Genomic DNA, 16,587 nt, shown 5'->3' with positions numbered 1-16,587 from the left:
TGGAGAAGACTCTTGAGAGTCCCTTGAACTGCAAGAAGATCCAACCAGTCCATCCTAAAGGAAATCAGTCCTGAATATTCATTGGAAGGACTGAGGCTGAAGCTGAAGCTCCAATATTTTGGCCACCTGATGCAAAGGATTGACTCATTGGAAAAGACCCTGATGCTGGGAAAGTTTGAGGACAGGAAGAGAAGGAGATGACAGAGGATGAGATGTTTGGATGCCATCATCAACTCCATGAACATGAGTCTGAGCAGGCTCTGGGAGTTGGTGATGGACAGGGAGGCCTGGTGTGCTGCAGTCCATGGTGTTACAGAGAGTCGGACACGACTGAGCGACTGGACTGAACTGAACTGAACTGTGTGGAATCTAAAATATGACCCAAATGAACTGGTCTGTGAAACAGAACGGAACGTTGGACACAAAGAGCAGACTAGCGGTTGCCTGTGGAGATGGTGGGGAGGGACGCAGTGGGAGTTCAGAGTTAGTAGATGCAACTATGTACATAATGAATGAATTGGCAACAAGGTCCTACCGTATAGTATACGGAATGATATACCACATCCTGTGATTAAACCATAATGGAAAAGAATATGAAAAAGAATGTTCATATAGATCACTGAGTCACTGCTGTACAGCAGAAATTAAAACAACATTGTAAATCGACTATACTTAAATAAAGTACATTTTTAAAAACGAAATTTCAGCTGAGAAACAAAACCAGTGCAGCTCCAGGTGGCTGGTGATGAACACGGCCATGTGTGCACCCCCAGGCCCCGCCCCCCCGGTGTGCACCCCCAGGCCCCGCCCCCAGGTGTGCACCCCAGGCCCCGCCCCGAGGCGTGCACCCCCCAGGCCCCGCCCCCAGGCGTGCACCCAGGCCCCGCCCCCAGGTGTGCACCCCAGGCCCCGCCCCACCCCACCCCTAGTTAGCTGGCTCCCGGGGAGCCATGCAGCTTGAGCAGCTGGCTCACCTGCTTTAACACATGAGATGCAGATCCACGGTGAAGTGGTTCCTGGCTTCCTTCCTGTTCACTCATGAGCCCTGCGAGCTGGCAGGAAAGCACCTGCCTCCCCAGTTTGCCACCGTAAGTCACCCCAGTGACCCCCAACTGTCAGGACGTTTGCTGGACATCACCAGCATCCAGCAAGCTGAGGCAGGGGCAGGCCCTCTCCTAGGACCTGGAGCAGTGGTACCCTGTGGTCTGGGCTCTGCCCGCCCTCAAATAGCAACCCAGGTGAGTGGAGACCCAGCTCCCTGGGGGCACTCAGCAGGTAAGTTCTGCCCCCAGCCCCTCTCCCTCAGCCTATGACCCAGGCCCTCCTTTTGCCTTCAGCTGGTAGACCAGGCTGGGATGCTGAGGTCCCTGCCCCAGGGTCAGACCGTCGGGGTCCTTGCTCCAGCGTGGACAGCAGCTACTCAGGGAGGCTGGCTCAGGAGAGGGTGGTTGTAGTCCAGTCATCTCTGGAGAAGCTGAACCCAGGCCCTCAGCACCTGCAGCAGACCCACAAACCCAGAGTGCCCCGCGCCTGCCCGCCCTCTCGTAAGTGTGGGTTGTGGCCAGCTCAGAAAAAGGACTCCCGTCTGAACACAGTCCTGCCTCAAGTTTGATTCAGCCTGGGGAGCTGGGGTTTCCCAGCCCTTTATCACATGACGCCTTTTAACGGAGTGGAACGGAAAGCTACAGGACCAGTAGACCTCGAAAGCGAAATAATAAATAAAGACAGTGATCTCATTCCTTTTCCAGGGGAACTGGGTTTGGTCATTAGAGTGTGTGAAAGTCCCTGTGCGTGAGCCATCTGTCTGTCTGTCTGTCTGCCTCTCTCTCTTTCTGTTTCTCTGTCCCTCTCTCTTTCCTGTGAACTCAGAAGCCCTCACCTTGTCCATCGATACTGGGCTCAGGTTTCTGTTCATCCACTCACCTCTTGGATCCACTCCCATGGACGTTTTCTGTTGTTTTCTAACAGGTTTATTGGGATACTGTTGACATAAGTAGCCCACGTTTAAAGTGTGCAGCTTGTTAGCTTTTGACACACGTGCACCAGGAAACTTCACAACTAAGACGGTGAGCATCCCGTCCCTCTCGACACCCCTGCCCTCCCGCCCCCCGCCACCATCCCCAAGGCAATGTGCATGGAGGTTTAGGGTGAGCTGCTGGCTCAGGGGTGGGCCGTGGCTGCCAGGACCCAGGAGGAAGCAGAGCCTTAGCGACCGGTACTGAGTCTTGTTAAAAACTCAGGTGAGGATGTGGCCTTAGGAGAGACGTGTTTTACGATATGGCCAAGTCCCTGCTCCACCACGAATTCCTTGTCATCCTGGCCAGGAGCAGACAGGCCTTACCAGCATTTGCAGGTTGAAATGATCTCATCTTACAAAGAAATATTTGGGGTCTAGCTTGGAATTACAAGAAGAAAAAAAGCAATCACCCAGAGAATTTAAGCAGCAGGTAGGGCTTTGTTTTTTGAACTCCACTTTTTTAAGAAGGGATGGGATTTTTCCACTCCAGGTTTTGGGGAAAGATAGACAGAAGGGGACTTGGAACTCTGTCCATCCCCAGGACGGGTTTCCTGCCACATTCCTGCTATGGGTTCTGCCTCTGGGCATTGACAGACATGGGCCAAGGGTCTGGATGCCAAAGGACCACGCAGAACACTCCGGCTTCCTTTGTGCAAGAGTCTGCACTGTACCCCAGTGGATGGCAACCATGACATCCACAGGTGACGTCCACAGGTGACGTCCACAGGTGACGCTGCTGTGGCTCAGCCACAAATGCGTGGGGTCACAGTGACCCTCAGGGACACGGGGGAAGCTGCTCCAAAGTGCTCAGGTCTCGCCCTCGCCAGCAAGTCCTGAGTCCAGGCTCCCTCCCGCCCTGGATTAGACGGTTCTTGCTTCAGATTTCCAAAGGCACCATGCGGAATCTGTCAGGAAAACAGGCGATTAGGATCGCATCTCTCTTTGCAACCTTGCTTAACAGAGGAAGCCTCCCCTTCCACGGAGGCTTCTTCCATGGCTAATACTGTCAAACAGCAGGCTCCAGAAACGCGGCGGAGGAGGTCTCTGAAGAGCAGCCTGCGCCCTTCAGAGCAGGCAGACACAGCACCTGTCAGAGGACGGGCCAGTTTCGGGTGGAAAATGAGGAGAAGGAGGAGGAGGAGGAGATGCCTGCTTGCACAGGATGCTGACACTGTTCTGCGTGTCCGCAACGCTTCCACCAACACCTGGAAAAGCTCACTTTGTTTACATTAGTTCAAACCACGTGACATGGCTGATCTCAGCCATTTTCTACCTTCAAACAGGGTCATTTCAAAACAGAAACCATGCACAGGTCGGGGGGGGCCCCCCTCCTCCTCCTCCGTGCCCCCCATTCCCTGGCTTTGGAGAAGTGTCCATTCAGGTTCTCTGCCCATTTTTTGTGGGTTGTTCGGTATTTTTGATGTTGCGCTTGCCTGAGCTACTTGTGTGCCTTGGAGACTAATCCCTTTTCAGTCGCACCATTTGCAAATATTTTCTTCCATCCTGCTGTTTTCATTCTGTTTATGGCTTCCTTGGCTGTGCAGAAGCTTTTAAGTATGATTGGTCCCATTTATTTGTTTTTGTTTTTATTTTCATTACTCTGGAAGGTGGATCCAAAGAGAATGAAATAATGCCATTTGCAGCAACATCAGTGGACCTAGAGATTATCATCTTAAATGAAGGAAGTCAAATAGAGAAAGACAAATATGGTATCACTTATATGTGGAATCTTTTAAAATGATGCAGATGAATTTATTTACAAAACAGCAACAGACTCACAGACATAGAAAACAAACTTATGTTTATCAAAGGGGCGAGCTGGGAGGAGGGAGGATAAATTAGAAATTGTGGATTAGCAGATACCCTCTGTTAGTTACAGCCCACCGCAGAGCACAGGGAACCTACGCACTGTTCCGACATGACCTGCACGGGGAAGAGATCCGAGAAAGGACGGGCATATGCGTGTGCACAGCTGGGCCACTTTGCTCTGCAGCAGAAACTACAAACAACTATCATAACTATAAATCAGCTACATTCCAATATGAAGTAAAAGTGCTTAAAAGCAGGAAAACACTACTCACGCCTGGCTGCTTCACTAAGAGCTAGTCCTGCGCTGTTTGGAGACCTTCACTCACACATCTTAGGATGAAGGAGGTTGATGACAGCTGTTTCTTTTAAACCTCAGCCTCCAGGGGTCCCAGGAGCAGGCCACCGGAGGAGACAGTGGTGCTAACGGGATCCCGGCAGGAGCCAGCGCGGGCACACTCCCCGCTGCCCTCGGGGCGCATCGCGTCTCCAGACGGAAGGCGTCTCACCGGACTGAAGGCAGCTCATCTTTCCCAGTGCTGAGCGAGCGCCAGGCCCCGGGCGGTATAAAAGGGAGGGGCAGACTCAGCCCGGGCGCTGGGGACACGGGAGGACCTCCGCCCGCAGGAGCAGCCTGAGCAGCAGGGGAGGACCGCAGAGTAAGCCCCGGGTGATGCAGGTGAGCCCGCCGTGGGCACGCGTGGGAGCCGGGCCGCACGCACGCCTTCTGGGGGTCTCTTTACCTGCATCTGCAGCCCTTCCCACTCAGAATTCCGGAGGCCGTCCCCGGCCTCCCCGTCCCTGCTTCCCGCCCCAGGGCCGGCTGTGGTGGGTCTGTGTCCGCCACCCGCTGCTTTCTGGTGGCCTCTTCTGTCTGTCTGTCTGTCTGTCTGTCTGTCTGCTTGTGTCCCTGCTCTGTGAGGACCTGGAGGGCTGCCCTGGGCTTCCCTGGGGTGAGAGCTCTGAGACCCTGTGTCTCTGGGAAGCCCCAGACAGAGGAGCAGCTGAGCTCCCCTTAAAATGACAGGTTCCCCCCGGGTCTGAATGAGCCCAGCACCCACCCGGGTCCTCCCGGAGGAGAGGCCTTCCATGGAGTGGATGCCCCCCAAGCAGTCAGCACCCCCGTGCCCTCCCATGCCGTCAGCCCGTTTTTGCCATTTAATCACCGGCTGCCCTAACTCTAGAGGACTCGGCCCTTGGGGACAAACTGCTCATCTCTAAGCCTCTTTGGTCTACAGGGCACCCCCACAAAGTGGTCACCCTCCCACCCCCTCAGATCCTGCCCCTACGGCCCTCACAGGCTGGCCTTGCCCCTGTCTCCCGAGCTGGAGGTCACAACGGCAGCAATAGCCTCGTGACGTCACAAGGAGCACTTGGAAGATGCTCCTGGTCCCTGTCCTTGGCTGCCTGGGCCTGGTTCCAGAACCTTCCGGAGCCCCCAGCAGGGTGGTGCATCTTAGGGGGGCTGGGCAAAGGCTCACACGGTAAACTTCCAGGGTGGAGGGCTGTCCCAGGACGGGAGACGGCCCCCTTGCTTGCCCCCTGAGCCCCATGACAGCCAGCGTTCCCAGGGCAGCGCAGAGCTCGGGCAGCTGCACACTGGATGCACCTGCGTCCAGAGACCAAGGGCCTTCACAGTGGAAGGTGGCCTCCTCCCGCAGCGTCCTGGAGTGCAGGCCAGCCTCCACGGGGAGCGGTTCCTCCACCAAGCCCACTCCCTCTGGACTCGGGTCAGTAGGCCGGCGAGGGGAAAAGGCCAGGCTGATGAAGTGGCCCGGCATCCAGGCAGGCCGGGGCTCTGCTTCCCCTGGACATGAACGCGCAGGAGTCGCTGCCACAGAGGCCCAGGGCCTCGCTCGTGTGTGCCGGGGACAGAGGCCCAGGGCCTCGCTCGTGTGTGCCGGGGACAGAGGCCCAGGGCCTCGCTCGTGTGTGCAGCTGGGCTGTGATCAGGAGAGACTGAGGCCCTAGGGCGGTGGTGGGCAGGCTGGCCGTGGGCTATGCTCTCTTCGGGGTTCTCACCATTCACCGACGGGCTATTGACCCATTTCTTTTTTGCGGGGTCTTTTTAGTATCAGGGTGAGGCTGACCTCATCATATTACGAATTAAGAAGCATTCCTGTCTCTTCAATCTTTTGGACTAGTTTGAGACATGTAGGTGTCAACCCTTCTTTAATGTTTTGCAGAGTTTATCTGTAAAGCCATCTGGCCCTGGACTTTCATTTGTCAGCAGGTTTTGTGGTTGGTTGGTCTGTTGTCACTACTGATTCCGTTTCATTACTGGTAATCAGCCTGATCTACTTCTTCCTGAGTCAGTCCTGGGAGACTGTATGTCACTGATCCTGTGAGTTCACCCATTTCTTCTGAGCTGTCCATTTTATTGCTGCATAGCTGTTCACAGTAATCTCCTCTGATCACTTGTATCTCTAGGGCGTCAGTTGTAACTTCTCCTTTCTCATTTTTGATTTTATTTATTTGAGTCCTCTCTCTTTTTCTTGATGAATCTGGATAAAGGTTTATCAATTTTGTTTATCATTTCAAAACCCTACTCAGCGCTTCACTGATTCTTTTTCTGTCTTCTGGGCGGTCTCTTCTCATTGATTTCCACTCTCTGATTGTTCCGAGTTCTTTCCTTCCAGTAATCCTGGGCTCTCTTCGCTCTTCTTTCTCTAGTCCTGTAAGCATGAGGCTGCGCTGGCTGTTCGAGGCTGTTCTCGTTTCCTGAGCCAGACTTGTGTCGCTGTGCCCGCATCGATTGTGCACTGCTGCGCGTCCATTTTTATTTGTCTCCAGACATCGCTTTTACCTCCCTCCAGCGTCTTCTGTGATGCATCGGTTGTTTTGGACTGCATTGTTCAGACTTTATATGTTTGTTGATTTTGCAGTATTTTTTAATTGATTTCTAGTCTCATAATGTTGTATCCAGAAAAGATGTTTGATATGATTTCAATCTCCTTAAAATTATTGATACTTCTTTTGGAGAATGCTCTGTACGCGCTTGAAAACAATGTATATTCTGCTGCTTTTGGATAAAATATATATGCATGCATCTGCAAATGTATGTGTAAGTGATGATTTTCCCAGTAGTCCTGTATGGATGTGAGAGTTGAACCGTAAAGAAGGCTGAGCACCAAAGGACTGATGCTTTTGAACTGTGGTGTTGGAGAAGACTCTTGAGAGTCCTTTGGACTGCAAGGAGATCCAACCAGTCCATCCTAAAGGAGATCAGTCCTGGGTGTTCATTGGAAGGACTGATGCTGAGGCTGAAACTCCAATACTTTGACCACCTGATGTGAAGAGCTGACTCATTAGAAAAGACACTGATGCTGGGAAAGATTGAGGGCAGGAGGAGAAGGGGACGACAGGGGATGAGACGGTTGGATGGCATCACCGAATCAACTGGACATGGGTTTGAGCAGGCTCTGAGTGATAGTGAGGGACAGGGAAGCCTGGTGTGATGCAGTCCATGAGGTCACAAAGAGTCAGACATGACTGAGCGACTGGACAACAACATGCGTGCATGCATCTGTTAAGTCTATCTGCTTTAACGGGTAGTTTAAGGCCAGTGTTTCCTCACTGATTTTCTGCCTAGATGATCCATCCCTTTGACATGTTAGGTGTTCAAGTCTTCACTATCACTGTGTCACTGTCGATCAATTTCTCCCTTCATGGTTAATATTTACTTTATGTGTTCAGGTGCTTGTGTGCTGGGTGCATGGAGAAGGCAGTGGCACCCCACTCCAGTACTCTTGCCTGGAGAATCCCATGGACGGAGGAGCCTGGAGCAGCAGCAGCAGCACGTTGGGTGCAGACATATTCACAATTGTTATAACCTCTTCCTGGATTGGCCCCTTCATCGTGCAATATAGTTTTTTATGTCTTGCTGCTGCTGCTGCTGCTGCTGCTGCTAAGTCGCTTCAGTCGTGTCCGACTCTGTGCGACCCCATAGACGGCAGCCCACCAGGCTCTGCCGTCCCTGGGATTCTCCAGGTAAGAATATTGGAGTGGGTTGCCATTTCCTTCTCCAGTGCATGGAAGTGAAAAGTGAAAGTGAAGTCGCTCAGTCGGCGTCCGACTCCTAGCGACCCCGTGGACCGCAGCCCCCCAGGCTCCTCCGTCCGTGGGATTCCCCAGGCGAGAGACTGGAGTGGGCGCCACTGCCTTCTCCGTGTCTTGCTGCAGCTTTTGTTCTAAGGTCTATTTTGTCTGATATTCGTAGATTTCCTTTCATTTCTGTCTGCACGGCACACCTTTCCCCACCCCCTCACCTTCAGTCTGCGTGTGTCTTTATAGTGCAAGTGAGCACCTGGCAGGCAGCACACGTGGGTCTTACTTTTCCGTCCGTTCAGCCGCTCTATGCCTGGAGCATTTAGTTCATTGACATTTACAGTGATTATTGACAGCATGTGCTTATTGCCATTCTGTTAGTTGTTTCCCATAGCTTCCACAGTTCTTTTTGCTTCTTCTTTTGCTTCCTTCCCTTGTGACCTCATGACTGTTTAATGTCATGTTTGAATCCCTTTCTCTTCTTTGTGTGTCTGTTACAGGCTTTTGATTTGTGGTTATCATGAGGTTCATATATAACAACTTATAGAAATACGTGATTACTTAATTTGATGACCTCAAGTTCAAATGCATTCTAACAACCCTACATTATTACCCCACACACGTTTAGTTTGCTGATGTCACATTTTACACCTTAACCACTTATTGTGGACATAGATGATTGTAATGCTTTTGTCTTTAAACCTCCTGCTAGACTTACAAGCAGCTGCTCTATGACTTTTGCTCGATGTTTGCCTTTACCAGTGAGATCTTTTTTCTTTCATAGTTTTTATGGAGAAGTCCCTCTAACATTTCTTGTAAGGCCAGTTTGGCGGTGCTGAAATCTTTTGGCTTTTGTTCGTCTGTAAAGCTTTTTCTCTCCCCTTCAAATCTGAGCGATGGCCTTGCCGGTTAGAGTAGTCTTGGTTGTTGGTTCCCTTTCGTCACTTAGTATATCTAGCACCACTTCTTTCTGGCGAAGTCTCTGCTGAAAGGTCAGCTAATGGTCTTATGGGCATTTCCTTGTAGGTGACTAGCTGGTTCCCTCCTGCAGCTTCTGAGATTGCACCTTTATCTCTAGTCTGGCCGCTCTAACTGCGGCGTGCTGGCGCCGGCCTCTGTGAGTCTGGCCGCTCTAACTGCGGCGTGTTGGTGCCTCTGTGAGCTGTCTTTGTTCGGGACTCTCTGTGCTGCCTGGACCCGGCTGTTCTTTCCCTTTCCCATGTCAGGGAAGTTTCCAGCAACTGTTTCTTCAAAGGAGTCGTCTGCTTCTTTTCCCATCTTTTCTCATTCTGGGACCTTTGTATGTGATGTTGTTATAGAAGTCTCTTAAACTGGCCTCATTTTTCACTCTTTTTTTCCTTTCTCTGTTCAGCTCCGATGATTTCACCACTCCATCTTCCAGATCACAGACCCCTTCCTCTGCACGATCTAACCTACTGTGGATTCCTGCTGGTGCTGGTGGTTTTCCTCAGCAACTGTTTTCTTCAGCTCTGTTTGGCTCCTCTTTCGTTATCTCTCTGCTGAAAGTCTCACTGTGTTCATCCTTCTTCTGCGTCCATGAGCGTCTTTCTGAGCGTAGCCGTGAACGCCTCAGTAGGTAGACGGCTGATCCTTACTTTTAGTTCTTTCCCTAAGGGTCTCTGCATCCTGCTTTTGCCCAACTCTCTGTGTTCATCTCTATGTGTTGGGCTATTTGGTTACTCTTCCCAGTCTTGGATGAGAGGCCTTAGGTGAGAGATGTCCTTGGGGGCCGTCGGCATGCCCCTCTCCGGTCCCCAGAGCTCCATGCTGCAGGACGGCCCCTCTGTGGGCCGCATGGACCCTTCTGTTGTGGGGTTGCTGACTGCGGCAGACCCCCTGAAGGGCAGGGCAGGCCTCCTGAGCAGTGAGCCATGTGGCCCCAGCAGGGAGTGTGACAGCGGCCGGCCCACTGACAGCCAGGGCCAGCCCCCCACGTGCTGACCTGGGGGCACCCAGGATGGACCAAGAGCAGCCCCATGTGGGGCCAGGGGGAGCCCCCAGGGCTGGCACTGGCCCCTGGTGGCTGGGGCTGGACCCTGGACTTGCTGTGGGCAGAGCTAGGTCCCTAGGCGCGTGGTGCCCAGCCAGTGGTGGGCGGGAGAGGACGTGTGCTGACAGCTCATGCTGGCTAAGCCACTGGCATCAGAGGCCAGGAGGAGGGCTCCAACGTGGTGCCGGCCAGCGCCGGTGCCCACTTGGCAGCACAAGCCTCCCACAGGGGCTGCTGCCAGCACCTGTGCCCCAGGGCTGTCCGCAGGGCCCCGCCTCCCCAGAGGCGCCCCAGGATCAGCAGGGGGTCTGACCCCAGCTCCTGCAAACTGCCACCCCACCCCAGGTCTCCCCAGCCTGGACAAGCAGAGTCTGTTCCCGCAGCCCCCCGGCTCTCTTGAAAGGAAGCCAGACATTCTGGGAGCTTATCTTCCTGCTGCAGGAGCCCCAAGCTGAGCAGCTCGACGTGGGGCTCAGACCAACCTGCTCTTTGGGGGAACCTCTGCGACTGTGAAATCCGTCCCACTGGTGAGTCGCCAGCCGCAGGGTGGGGGTCTCCATACACTGTGTCCCCACCGCTGCTGCCTGTCTGGCTGTGGGTCCCTCTTATGTCTTTAGTCCTGGGGCCCCCTTTCTGCTAGTTTTCTGCCCGTTCTCGTTGATGTCGCTCTGAGTGTCTGTGGGAGGAGGTGAGCTCAGGGTCCTCCTTCTCCACCACCTGGGCCCCCAGCACTTCTGGCTTCGGAGCTGTTACTGCCGCCTCCCACGGAGCTCACACATGTGCAGCCTCCAGCCTCCTGCTGGGACACGGGGGCCCCAGGGTGCTGCCAGGTGGTCAGGAGGGGTGGGGTCCTCACAGTGCCGACCTGGCAGCAGGGCAGGGCTCACCCCTGGGGGCTCAGAAGGGGGGGGTGAGTGAGGCCGCATGGAGCCCGTGAGTGAGCAGGGGTCTCCCCTGGGGGCTCGGAAGGGGCCGCCCCCAGGCCCAGGGGGGTGAGTGAGGCCGCACGGAGCCCGTGAGTGAGGAGGGGTCTCCCCTGGGGGCTCGGAAGGGGCTGCCCCCAGGCCAAGGGGGGTGAGTGAGGCCGCACGGAGTCTGTGAGTGAGGAGGGGTCTTCCCTGGGGCCCGGGGCATCCTGCAGCTTCATCATCACATTGGAGCCTGGCCCGGGCTGGGCTGCTCTTGCCCCCCAAATCTAGCCTGTCCCCCACCCTGTCCTCAGCAGGTCGGGATGGCCGCCCTCCCGGCCCTCGACCCTGCCGGCTCCACCCCCTGCCCTTCTCGCCTGCAAACGTCTCCCTGCTCCTCCCTCACACCCCAGCAGGTGCAGGCTTGGGCTCGGGGCACGGGGTTAGTCACACGACCTGGCAAACCCCGATCCAGCAAGCCAGCAGCTCCGGAGACTTAAAGCTGTTTCTAATGGGTCTGCTGCCAGCCTGCAGCTTCTCCTTTAGTTTTCGTAAGCCCCCTGTGCCTGAGCACCGAGGGCTGGTCTCCCAAGTGCTCTTGGACCCCAAAGCAGGCAGCGGGTCATTTCCCTCTCTTCTGGTTCCCGCGCCAGCACCCGCTGCCCCTGCCCTGTGCCCTGGTCCCCAAGTCACAGGGAGCTCAGCCCCTGCCTGCTTCCACAGGAAGGTCCCCTGGCTCCCGCCATGCACCACGTGGGCCTAGGCTGGCCCTCCTCCAGGGCTCGTGGCCTTCAGATTCCCAGCTCCAGCTGCAGCGGCTCACAGCTGTGCCCACAGCCAGCCCTGTGTCCCGAGGGTCAGCCAGTGTCCAGGCCCCAGAGGTGGCTCCCCGGCGCTCACACCCACACACACACATGCAGCGTGCAACACACACAGGAGCTCCTTTGGCACCTCAGGCCGCCCGGGCACGGTGCTGAAACCCGACCCTGTACTCGGAGGCCGCTGGGGGCTCAGGAAGGCTCTTCTGCACAGGGGCTCTGCTAGGCTCCACGCCCATGGCCTCAGTCCCGCACGCGGCCCGGCCCTTGGCCTTGAGGAGCTGAGCACTTACACAGCTCTGCTGAGCTGACCCCTCGCCCAGACGAAGAGGCATGATCTGCCGGCCCGTGGGACCAGATGCACACGCTGCACCCACAGCTTCTAATAAAGGCCCCAGATTGCGCATCTCACCATCTTTTCACCAAGCACAGATGCAGACTTGCTCTAAGCAAAGTCGCCTCTCCATCCTTTCAGACAAGAGCATCTGGCATGTGGGTCTGAGCCTGGGGTGAGGGTTTCCTTCTGGCCCCTCGAGAAACCCCATGACAAACAGCAGCAGGTTGAGCGGGGTCAGGGTCCTACTGGGGGGCGGATTCTCCCAGCCACGCCAACCACGGGAACCATACAACCCACACCACAAATGCCCGCTCAGGAAAAACACCTGTGCTTGAGACTGAATTCTCAGAGTCAAGTCTAACCAGCTTAGAGGGGTTGAAAGCCCAAACGTGCCCTAGGAGTTGAGCTGTAGAGGCAGGCCACACCGGGCCCCTTCTTCTTGCCATGGTCAGAAGCCGTGTGGATGGGGGAGCAGAGAGCCATCGCTGGGTGGGTGGGCTTCATCCACTGCTGCCCCCGACCTGCTCCTCCTCTGCTGGGAGGAAGCCTGGTTGGTCCTGCAGTTCCCACGGTCGGAGGTTTAAACAACAGCCAGTTCCAGATGAAAAGCCTCGCTTTCTGTCCCCCGAATCTTACCTTGATCTCAGTTTCTAATTATGCCAGGGATGCCTTTGGAATGACCTTACCTGGTCTCAGCGGTGCATGGGGGGGTCTGGAATCTCCCATGAGGCTTCTTTGGACCAGTGTCCACCTTGCATCCTGAAATGAGGGGCCTTGATAGGAAACACATGATTCAGCAAGGCCAGCAGATGAGGCTGTGACTACGTTGGACAGTCTGTCCCTCACAGTCCCCAGAAGAGGGTGGCAGGGCAAGGGGAGCGTGGTTTCTGTGGGAAGGCCCGGGGGAGGCAGGCAGAGGGTGGGCAGGCCTGTGGGATTTCAGGGGTCCCAGGGTGCAGGGCCGTCCCTGGCTGTCTGGCACCCCATCCTGGGTGAGGAGGGCAGGTGGATCGTGGCTCAGAGCGTGGGTTCCCCCGAGGAGAGGGTGAGGGTCCTGGATTGCTCAGTGTGTATTGCAAAAGTTCACCAGGAGGCCCAGACCCAGCACCGGGGCGTCAGAACAAGGCGTGTAGGGGTGGGTGTGCAGGGCGGACATCAGGACGCTGGAGACACGGTGAGCACAGTGATGAGCTGGGAGGCACCACAGACTCTCAACAGAAGGTGATGTGTGCCATCCTGGAGGTGAAACTCAAGACCCAGATATGGGCAGGGTGGCTTTCCTTGAGGCCTCACCCATTGGCGGGTCCCGGGTCCTCGCAGGGCATCCCTCTGCAGTCTGTGTCCTGACCTCCTCCCTGTAAGGACACTGGTCCTCCGGGTCAGGGCCGCTGGTGACCTCACCTAGCCTCAGTCACTTCCATCGTGCTCTGCCGTCCTGGGGTCAGACACACAGCTCAGCCCAGAGCAGCCACTCGGGGCTCAACCAGGGCAGCCACTGTGGGTACCACACACCCCCGGCCATCTCTGCCTCAAATCACCCACATGAGAAGCAGAGAAGAGTCGCTGTCACTTAAGATTCCAAATGCCCAAAGGCCCCAAATGAGATTTACCATCAGCTGCTACTTCCCCTAATCCAGGAAACCGGTCCAGAAGGCGGCAAGGCCGCTGGTCTGAATGTGCTGTGAGCCGCTGACAGGCCGACCCCCAGGAAGGTGCAAGGGGGCGAGGGAAACATCTTATCGGAAAGGGGCCGGTTTCGCGAGCCCTCAGCCCAGCACCGCACAGCGTGGCAGGTCTGCACATTCTCTTTATCCAGATCATGAGCAGAAGCTACAGCACGAAGCACCACGGAAGGGTGACCTACGACGCCGACGTGCTGAAGACGTTTTGGGAGAAAAAAATCGAGCTTCACATGGAACAACTGCAAAAGGAGGACATGAGGATCCGCAGGAGCGCCCTGGACAGGTGAGCTCGGTGCCAGCAACCTGAGGGCACAGAAACACACGTGTACTGGGGCTGCCAGCCTTCAGGATGCAGGTCCACAGACCCCACCACCACCCGCTTCCCACCCCAGACCAGTGTCGCCTGAGGGGCGGGTAGGAACCACTGAGCACCAACCATGCCAACTCAGCTGCAGAATCACATCACTGTTCAGCAGTGGTAGAGAAGAACACCCCATCCCTCCCTCGCCCATCCCTCTATCACCCCTTCCCTCCATCACCCCTTCCCTCCCTTGCCCCATCGCTCCATCACCCATCCCTCCATCACCCTTCCCTCCATCACCCCATCCCTTCATTCCCAATCTCCTGAGAGCCCTGAAGGAAGTTGCCCTGCAGAGTTCATCTGATTTTATCTGTTTTCTGACATTTGCTCCTACTGGATGCAATCAATCAGCAAGTCCATCCTGCTCCTTGTCACACATGTGCTTGACTTACAGACTCAAAGCCAACTCCACTTTCTTTCTGAATGGACTCAGGGGCCTGTGGGTGCTGAGGGGTGTGTCCTAGGGGACCCTGAGCAGTGGACAGTTAAGAGGGAATGTTAGCACATAATTTGCACCAAGACAAAGTCTCCGATGGCCAGAAACTTCCAAAGTGAGCCCAACCTTAGCCCCAAATAGCACCAGCAGCTGCTGCCCTGTGAGCTAGGCTGGAAAGGCGGATTCTTGGCTACTGTGGAGGGCTCAGCCTTGGTACTGACCCTGCCAGTGGCCAGAGGTCTGCTTGCCATGCTGCACGCCCCCATCCAGTGCTTCTGGCCACTCAGCACAGGCGTGCGGCTGCGGCGCCTCCTGTCCACACCGTGTGGCCCCCAGAGCTGGTCACTGTCCTCACCTGGCCTCCTGGGGTGGAGGTCCTGGCACAGAACCTTCATCTGAAGGGCTCCTGGCCCAGGATCCCTGCTGGGTCTCCGTGGCCTCCTCCCTGTCCTTCATGTGCCATCAGGCCCAGGACATTCTGGGTCTCAGCCCATGAGGGAAGGTCCCAGAAGCAGGCTGCGGGTCAGCACTGCCTCGCTGGTCACTGAGGCCCTGGGCGGGGCTGACAGCCTCACCTGTCAGGGGAGACATGGTGATGTGGCCTCAGCCCGCCCCCAGCCCCATCCCTGGGCGGCAGCAGCCCCACCCTCCTCCCCAGGTGGTCAGGGCTGTCCCGGCCTCTCCGCTGGCTTGAGGAAGGCGCCCTCCTCCCTGTGTGGGCACTTCCCACCAGTTTGCCCAGCAGCCCCGGAGGTGGGTCCAGGCCAGGCTGCCATCCCAGCCCGCTCCCTGCAACCCAAGCCCCGTGCTCACATGGGGCCCAAGGGCATGTTCAGTCTACGGGGGCCTGAGCTCTCGGCAGGCCTGTCTCCCCCGGGTCACCACTGGGTGTCGTGCTGTGGTCCCCACCACAGGCCCCTGTCCTGGGAAGCGGGCACCCGAGGGCCCGCCTGGGGCACTGGCTGGGGCAGGCCGACCAGGGCACTGCGTCCCAGCCTCTGGTCCTGCCCCTGGCTGCGCTTTCCCCTCTGGGAGGAGCCCACAGGGCCCTTCCTGGCGGGCAGGCGGGGCCCTCGGAGATGGGGCGGGCACTGGGCCTTGGGCCTCGGGCAGCCCAGTGTGCCGGGTCCTCACTGAACCCAAACGGCTACCCCCAGGCTCCGCGACGAGTGGGCTCGGCAGCTGGAGAGGAGGAACCAGATGCTGCAGAGCTCCCAGGAGGCACCCCCGCGGCCAGCCCCGCCGGGCACCCCCGCCCTGCGCGCCGGGGACCAGCCAGCGGCCTGAGCGCGAGCTCCCCGCGGCCCGCGAGCGCCGCCCTTGCGGCAGCCCAGCCCCCCCGTGGTTTTGCGTCGCTAGCACGATGTAAGCGCCCAATAAAATCTCAGATGAGTGGATGTTTCGTGCCCATTTCTCTTCATATCTGTAAAATGTACACACACTAAAAGCAAACATGTAACCTCCAGTAAGTTAGAAAGAAATCGCCGGACTGTGGGGACTTGGGCAAATGTGAACACAAGTTAGTTCACCTTTGATCAAAATGTGTGCAGAAGCTCAGCCTAAGGACAGTCCCCAACGTGAAGCTGTGTAAAGCCGTGTGCTCCCCAAGTCCCTTCAAAGTCCTCACTCACCACCGCGTCATCTCAGGAAGCGACGCAGCCTCTTCCTCACTTGAGTTTGGAGGCACAGTCTCCAGAGGCCGCAGAGGCCGATAGGGCTGGGACTCAATGTTTCAGTGTCGCCCCTGCCTGTCCCCCCAGTGGGGGCTGTGACCTCCCCAGGCCCCCGGATGAGCAGGGGGCTTGAGCCCGCAGCAGAGGCCAGGCTGAGACAGGAGGACCGGGAGCCAACCAGCAGCCCGCCAGGGCTGCGTCCCCTCCACACGACCCTCAGTGGGAGCCTCCACGGCCCCTCGCTGGCAGGACGGGACTCCTGGAAGGGGGCTGGGGCCCGGCTGTGCCGTCTCTGCAGATCGTGTGACGGGGAGGACAGATCTGACTCCACCTCAGGTCTTTAACCTTTGTGTTGGGGCGCCTTTGCTATGAGTTAGCAATGTTGGCTACGACTTGAAATACACAGGTCAGCCCAGTCTCAAGGCTCCGACCTTTTCAGGCATAATACTTTCTCATTCATACAGAGATAAAAAGTTGCAGAACAGAGGATA

The 16,587-nt window shown here is 56.5% G+C and overlaps 1 protein-coding gene across 1 annotated transcript; it reads left to right on the top strand.

Annotated features, from left to right (window-relative positions):
- The first annotated feature begins 13,763 nt into the window (after positions 1–13,763).
- On the top strand, positions 13,764–15,710 carry FAM240C (family with sequence similarity 240 member C). The gene is made up of 2 exons (XM_068962142.1): positions 13,764–13,909; positions 15,581–15,710. The coding sequence occupies exons 1-2, from the start codon at positions 13,764–13,766 to the stop codon at positions 15,708–15,710; spliced, it is 276 nt and encodes a 91-aa protein (XP_068818243.1).
- Positions 15,711–16,587: the final 877 nt, after the last annotated feature.

Source organism: Capricornis sumatraensis, chromosome 2, assembly GCF_032405125.1.
Source record: "Capricornis sumatraensis isolate serow.1 chromosome 2, serow.2, whole genome shotgun sequence".
Classification (NCBI taxonomy): Eukaryota; Metazoa; Chordata; class Mammalia; order Artiodactyla; family Bovidae; genus Capricornis; species Capricornis sumatraensis.
Note: the sequence above shows the minus strand (reverse complement) of the source record. Positions and strands in the feature narration are given on the sequence as shown.